We start from the raw sequence: 8,167 nt of genomic DNA, 5'->3' as shown, positions 1-8,167 counted from the left end.
TAAACAAACAAATGTATAAATAGATAAATATATAGAGGAATAAACATAAATCTAAAGGTCTACAATTTTTTAAAAATGATTAAATCTCCATAAAACTAGTCCAGGTGTGTCTAGTTAAAAAATATTAATAATTATAATAATAATTAAATCATTTAAACAATTGCTATTATTTTTTAAGATATAATAATATATATTTAAAAAAAAATTAGACTGTTGCATTAACATAGTTCATGAAAAATATGCGGTTTTTTTATTTATTTATTTATTTTTAAATATAAAACACTTTTACTAAGGACTTATTTTAAAATATATCCGTCAATAAATCCAAAAATTATTAATAAATGCATCAATCTGGTATTATGTTAGTTTTATGTAAACATATTTATTATAATTTTTTTTTTTTTTAGGATTTATTGGTGGAATTAAAAAACACACTGTATCCTTCAATACGTTTTTAAATAAAAGTTTAGTTAGATAAATAAATTTTAAAATAATTAAATTAAACAAAAATTAATAATTAAAAAAATTAATTTATTAACCGATTTTAAGATTTATTTATTAAGACATTTACAGAATTACTGGTTAATTTATTCACTGAAATTTATTGAGCAATCAGCTGATTTATTCAATATTAATTAATTGATTATTTAATTAAAGACATTTATTAAATTATTGGCCTATTTGTTAACTACTAAATATTTATTATGAATATTTTATATTATATTTTTTTTATTTTACCAATATAAACATTTATTGATTGATTGATTTAAGAGATTGAGTCAGGTATTTATTAAATGACGGAGAACCTCAAATTTAAAATGTAAATTAGATTTTTTATTTTTTTTTTTAAAACATGACTGATCGTTAAAAATCGGATACACGGAGAGCCGCAGAATTCCCAAATCCGCGTGTCCTTATTTTAATCGTTCAGGGATTTACAGCTCAGGCGTTCTGAGCGTCAGATCCTCTACAACACACTCGTTTAAACCGTCCCTTAAAACGTCTCTTTTCTCTCGGGATTATCAATAATTTGCTCTGTTTTATTTATTTTATATAAAATAATTATAAATAAATAAAATATTTATTTATTTATTTGATTATTTTCTGGTCTTAGTCACTTCTAGTTTGTTTTCTTATAGTTTATTATTTACTTATATATTTATTTTTGTTCTTGTCGATATTTCGTGTCACTATTTTAACATATTTTTTTAGCACTTTGGTCAGCACGCACACACACACACACACACACACACACACACACACACACACACACACACACACACACCTGCTTCTTCCAGCGAGCCGTGAGCGCTGTAGGCGTCATGGTGCGGCGGCGGCGTTGGCGTTCCCGGCTGCTCGGAGTGCGCAGGCTCGTAAACAGCTGCTGAACCGTGGTCTCTGGAGACGCTGCACTTCACACCTTCCTGGCTGGCTGACGTGCTGTCGCTTCTGAAACACACACACACACACACACACACAGTCAGGGAGCGCGTTTACGTACACACACACACACACGGTCAGGGAGAGCGTTTATGTACACACACACACACACACACACACAGTCAGGGAGTGCGTTTACGTACACACACACACACACACACACACACACACACACACACACACACAGAGTCAGGGAGCGCGTTTACGTACACACACACACACACACACACAGAGTCAGGGAGCGCGTTTACGTACACACACACACAGAGTCAGGGAGCGCGTTTACGTACACACACACACACAGTCAGGGAGTGCGTTTACGTACACACACACACAGTCAGGGAGTGCGTTTACGTACACACACACACACACACACACACACACACACACACAGTCAGGGAGTGCGTTTACGTACACACACACACACGGTCAGGGAGTGCGTTTACGTACGTACACACACACACACACACACACACGGTCAGGGAGTGCGTTTACGTACACACACACACACACACACACACGGTCAGGGAGTGCGTTTACGTACACACACACACACAGTCAGGGAGTGCGTTTACGTACACACACACACAGTCAGGGAGTGCGTTTACGTACACACACACACACACACACACACACACACACACACAGTCAGGGAGTGCGTTTACGTACACACACACACACACACACACACGGTCAGGGAGTGCGTTTACGTACACACACACACACACACGGTCAGGGAGTGCGTTTACGTACGTACACACACACACACACACACGCACACGGTCAGGGAGTGCGTTTACGTACGTACACACACACACACACACACACACACACACACACACACACACACACAGAGTCAGGGAGCGCGTTTACGTACACACACACACAGTCAGGGAGCGCGTTTACGTACACACACACACACACACACACACACACACACACACACACACACAGAGTCAGGGAGCGCGTTTACGTACACACACACACACACACACACACACACACACACACACGGTCAGGGAGTGCGTTTACGTACGTACACACACACACACACACACGGTCAGGGAGTGCGTTTACGTACACACACACACACACACGGTCAGGGAGTGCGTTTACGTACGTACACACACACACACACACACACACACACGGTCAGGGGGAGCGTTTACGTACACACACACACACACACACACACACACACACACACACACACACACACAGAGTCAGGGAGTGCGTTTACGTACACACACACACGCACACACACACACAGTCAGGGAGTGCGTTTACGTACACACACACACACACAGTCAGGGAGCGCGTTTACGTACACGTACACACACACACACACACACACACACAGTCAGGGAGTGCGTTTACGCGCACACACACACACACACACACACAGTCAGGGAGTGCGTTTACGCGCACACACACACACAGTCAGGGAGCGCGTTTACGTACACGTACACACACACACACACACACACACACACAGTCAGGGAGTGCGTTTACGCGCACACACACACACACACACACACACACACACACAGTCAGGGAGCGCGTTTACGTACACACACACACACACACACACACACACACACACACACACACACACACAGTCAGGGAGTGCGTTTACGTACACGTACACGTACACACACACGGTCAGGGAGTGCGTTTACGTACACACACACACAGTCAGGGAGCGCGTTTACGCGCACACACACACACACACACACACACACACACACACACAGAGTCAGGGAGCGCGTTTACGTACACACACACACACAGTCAGGGAGTGCGTTTACGTACACACACACACACACACACAGTCAGGGAGCGCGTTTACGCACACACACACACACACACAGTCAGGGAGCGCGTTTACGCACACACACACACACACACACACACACACACACACACACACACACACACACAGAGTCAGGGAGCGCGTTTACGTACACACACACACACAGTCAGGGAGTGCGTTTACGTACACACACACACACACACAGTCAGGGAGCGCGTTTACGTACACACACACACACACAGTCAGGGAGCGCGTTTACGCACACACACACACACACACACAGAGTCAGGGAGCGCGTTTACGTACACACACACACACACACACACACACACACAGAGTCAGGGAGCGCGTTTACGTACACACACACACACACACACACACACACACACACACACACACAGAGTCAGGGAGTGCGTTTACGTACACACACACACACACACACACACACACACACACAGAGTCAGGGAGTGCGTTTACGTACACACACACACACACACACACACACGTTTGTCGTTCGTTTCCGCGACAACGGCGTTTTGGGGACTGAAAAACGCATATTTTTGAAAACGGGTTTCAAAGTGCGAGCTTTTGAAAACGCCGCCGTTATCGTCTCCGTGTAAACACCCGATACGGGAATCTTTGAAAGCGGTGACGTCATGCGCGTGCGTAGTACGTGTCAGGTGTGTAGACGTGTAAACGCCAAACATTTCGAAAACGGTGTCGTGTATACGTGAAACTTTCTGAAAAACGCAAGAGAAAAACTTTTCCGTTTTTGAGTACACCGATTTCGTGTAAACGTAGCCGTAAAGACCGTGTCGTCGTCGACTCTGTAAAGAGACGTGTGTGTGACGTTTACGGAAGGAGTCTCCAGTGTCAGTGTCAGCGCTCTGTAACGGTCAGAGGTAAAGCCGTAAAGACGGGGAGCTGAGAGAACGAGAAAGAACAAGATGAAGACAAGTAAAGTGAAGGAAAGTTTTAAGCAGCTGAGCGAAAAGAAGGAAGACTGAAATAAAGACAGAAAAAATAAATGACAAAGAAGGAATAACTGAAAAGGAAAAACGTTTAATTTTAGTGAAAGAGGGAGGAACAGATGAGAAAGAAAGAAAGAAAGAAAGAACAAGTTACTGAAAGGTAGAAAGAAATAAAAACAGAATAAGATAACCGAAAGAAAGGACAAGAAAATTATAGAAAGAAAGAAAGAAAGAAAGAAAGGCAACTGAAAAAAAGAGACAGGTAGAAAGAAAAAAGAATGAGGGGAAATAAAAAAAGAACAGAAAAGAGACAGAAAGAAAGAACAAACGAACAAGTAACTGGGAGAAAAAGAAAGAAAGACAGAAAGTAAATATGAAAGAGACTGAAAAAGAGAAAGACAATTAGGTGAAAAAAGAAAGAAAGAAAGAAAGAAAAAGAACGAGCATCTGAAAAAGACGAGTAGATGAGAGAAAGAAAGAATGAAGGGAAATAAAAAGAACAAAAAAGAGAAAGAAAGAAAAAGAATGAAAGAACAAACGAACAAGTAACTGGAAGGAAGGAAGACAAAGTAAAAAATGACTGAAAGACAATTAGGTGAAAGAAAGACAAGAAACAGAAAGAAAGAAGTCACTGAAAGGTAGAAAGAAAAGAATAAACTAATTTAAAAAAAGGGAAAAAATGTATAGAATCTAAAAAAGAAAGAAAAAGACAGAAAAAACAAACAAGTAAAGAAGAAAGAAAGAAAGAAAGAAAGACAGGCATAAAGTAAAAATGAATGAAAGAGAGAAAGACAAGAAACAAAGAAAAAGAACGAGCAACTGAAAATAGAAAGATGGGTAGATGAGCGAAAGAAGGAATTAAGAAAAATGAACAAAAAAGACAGAAAGAACAAAAAACAAGTAACTTGAAAGAAAGACAGGCAGAAAGTAAAAATGTCTGAAAGAGAGAAGGACAATTAGGTGAAAGGAAGAAAGAAAAAAGAATGAAGGGAAATAAAAAAGAACAAAAAGACAGACAGAAAGAAAGAAACATGAGCAAGTGAAAAAAGACGGGAAAGAAAGAAATGAGGGAAGAAAAAAAGACAAAGAAAAATCTAAAAGAGAAAAGTTAAAGTTGCGCTGTGTGCGTGTGTGTGAAAGAAAGCACAAGAAACGAATAAAAAACAAGAAAGAAAGAAAGAACGAACAAGTACCTGGAAGGAAGAAAGAGACAGGCAAAGTAAAAATGACAAAGAGAGAAAGACCGTTAGGTGAAAGAAAGAAAGAAAGAAAGAAAATTTAAAAAAAAAGAACAAATAGAGACAAAGACCAAACACAAGCAAATGAAAAAGAAAGACAGGTAGATGAGAGAAAGAAAGAAAGAAAGAACAAGAACATGGAAGGAAGAAAGAGACAGACAAAATGTAAAAATGACTGAAAGAGAGAAAGACCGTTAGGTGAAAGAAAGAAAGAAAGAAAATTTAAAAAAAGAACAAAAAGAGACAAAGACCAAACACAAGCAAATGAAAAAGACAGGTAGATGAAAGAAAGAAAGAAAGAAAGAAAGAAAGAAAAGTAATTGGAAGGAAGAAAGACAGATAAAATGTAAAAATGACTGAAAGAGAGAAAGACCGTTAGGTGAAAGAAAGAAAGGAGGAAAGAAGCAATTTAAAAAAACAAAAAGACAGACAGAAAGAAAGACCAAGCACGAGCAACTGGAAAAAGAAAGACAGGTAGATGAAAGAATGAAAAAAAAGAAGACACAAAAAGAAGAAAGAAATCTAAAGGAGAAAAGTTAAAGTTGTGCTGTAGGGGGGTGAAAACTTTTGCACGCTGGACTTTCCCCAAAAACTCACTCACTCTCTCTCTTTTCTTCTGAAGTGAAACTGAAGAGCGGAATAAACTGCTCACACACATCCTCCTCATCCTCACCTTCATCACCATCATCCTCACCTTCATCACCATCATCCTCACCTTCATCACCATCATCCTCACTGACTTTATTATTCAGCTCCTGAATGAAAGTTAGCTCACAGACTCCTGAGCGCAAACTTCAGCCTCATCACCCAATAACGACAAACTTTCCGCTTTTACTGGCGTTACACAGTTTTAAAACACTCTCTGTTCACCTTCACAGCTTAAACACAGCTTAACCGTGTTATTAATAACCAAACTCACTTATTTATCTATTTATATTTACACAAAAATAAACAAAATCAGCTAGCTAACATTACTGCCATAAACAATACCGAACTAGCATGCTAGCTCTGTTTGTGTTTATATACTTCGCAGCGCTAGCTTGCTAATTAGCAAAAACAATTCTTAAAACAATAACTTGAATGTAATTATGTAAATATTTGAATGTAATTATTAACCCGGGAATAGTTATTCCAGTTAATTAGATAACTAGTTATCTAGATAGTTTAACGTCAGCATGACGGCTAGCTAAAGCTAACCAAGCTCGCACGCGCTAGCTAACTACCTGTGCTAATATAGGTATTTAGTTATAGTTTTTTTAATGTTAATTTAAAAAAAAAAAAAAAAGAAGAAGAAATCAAGTAACTTCAAAAGCTACATTTGTGCAACTTTAAAATATTAATTAAATGTTAACAATTAAACTAAAAAATGTCTGAGCAGGTGAAAAACAATGCTAGCTCAGCTAACAGGCTAACAAGCTAATTTTATCCGCGGCACCTTCTGACTAGCGCTAGCATTAGCATTAGCTAGCATTACCTTAGCTAGCTAGCTAACGTCAAACGGAGTTACTTTTGCATTAAATCTTTTATTTAAAAAAAGTGTTAAAGCTTTAAATGTTTTGTAAATATAAAAAAAATTTTTTTAACTAAAATAAAAAGCGAACGAATTAAGGGGTGACGTTTAATGGCATTTATTAAACAAATAAAATACAAATTGTATTTAATCATTTCAGTTTAAACACTAATAACACCCTATTATATTTAACATTTAAAAAATTTGTTTAATTTCAACTCAATGTTTTTATATTAATGTCACCAACACTGAACTTTTATTAAATATAGCGTCTCATTCCACAAAATTCACAGAGACAGCGGCAGAATCTCAAACACCTCGACTTTTAAACAGTAGTGAACTTGATCGAGTGCACGAGCCATTTATGTCGTTCCCTATCTAGTGCACTAGGGTAGGGAAGTGCACATCCGTTTAGGACTCCGCCCTCAGATAAGGTTTACTCAAAACGGCGGAAACGGTTCCTCTGATCATAATAGGTTACTGTACATCCAGATTATAAAGAATTAAAACATAATTGTTCTGTATAGTTTGTAAACGATATATGGAATAGTGACATTTGATAAACAGTTTGCTCAATGCTAGCTAATAAGCTAACCTTGTGTGTGTGTGTGTGTGTGTGTGTGTGTAAGAGAGAGATGGGGGGGGCTGCATCGCTACACATCGTTAGCTAGCAGACGATGTTTATAGTTAGCTAGCTACTAAAATAATTAATCATTTTAACCAAATGTGCGTGAGGTTAGATCATATTAAACAACCCAAATTAAAAGTAAATCAGTGTATCGAGCTCAGGCATGGAGAACGCTGTCAATTCTAAAATATAAAAATAAAAAAAGTAGGCCTCGGTGAATCCCCGCGCTTTCGTACGAACCTCCCCAGTGACGGAGCATACCAACCTGGGCTGCCAGTCATTCCAGTTCCGGTGCAGTTTATGGGCGCTGCTAAGCCGAGACCCGAGGGCTTTGCGGCTCATTACCTTCGCCAGGACTGCATGACCCGCTTCACCACGGGGAAACGTCCACAGAATGCGTCCGAATTTCGAGTGTTTAATCTACACAGAGTTATGAACTGATAAAACGCGAATCAAACAAGGCAAGAAACAGCGCCGTGTTTGAAAAGTGCGAGCAATGCGGCCTGACCCTCCCCTCTATTTCTGCGCTCATGTGTGAGCGCAGCGCCGCGCCGCAGCAGTGACACC

At 39.3% G+C, this 8,167-nt stretch overlaps 1 protein-coding gene across 5 annotated transcripts in view; it reads right to left on the bottom strand.

Moving 5' to 3' along the window:
• Window positions 1–8,096, bottom strand: part of smg1 (SMG1 nonsense mediated mRNA decay associated PI3K related kinase) — a 56,985-nt gene extending 48,889 nt beyond the window's left edge. For 4 of the 5 annotated variants that reach the window (XM_053239133.1, XM_053239135.1, XM_053239137.1 and 1 more), the window contains exons 1-2: window positions 7,866–8,096; window positions 1,286–1,449 (exon numbers count right to left, since the gene is read on the bottom strand). In XM_053239133.1, the coding sequence (XP_053095108.1) occupies window positions 1,286–1,449; window positions 7,866–7,942 (241 nt within the window). In that variant the 5' untranslated portion in view covers window positions 7,943–8,096. The remainder of the gene's footprint in view (window positions 1–1,285; window positions 1,450–7,865) is intronic. The other variant, XM_053239134.1, reaches the window with a different exon arrangement.
• Between the last annotated feature and the right edge of the window lie 71 nt (window positions 8,097–8,167).

The sequence above is a fragment of the Pangasianodon hypophthalmus genome, chromosome 13 (assembly GCF_027358585.1).
Source record: "Pangasianodon hypophthalmus isolate fPanHyp1 chromosome 13, fPanHyp1.pri, whole genome shotgun sequence".
Classification (NCBI taxonomy): domain Eukaryota; kingdom Metazoa; phylum Chordata; class Actinopteri; order Siluriformes; family Pangasiidae; genus Pangasianodon; species Pangasianodon hypophthalmus.
Note: the sequence above shows the minus strand (reverse complement) of the source record. Positions and strands in the feature narration are given on the sequence as shown.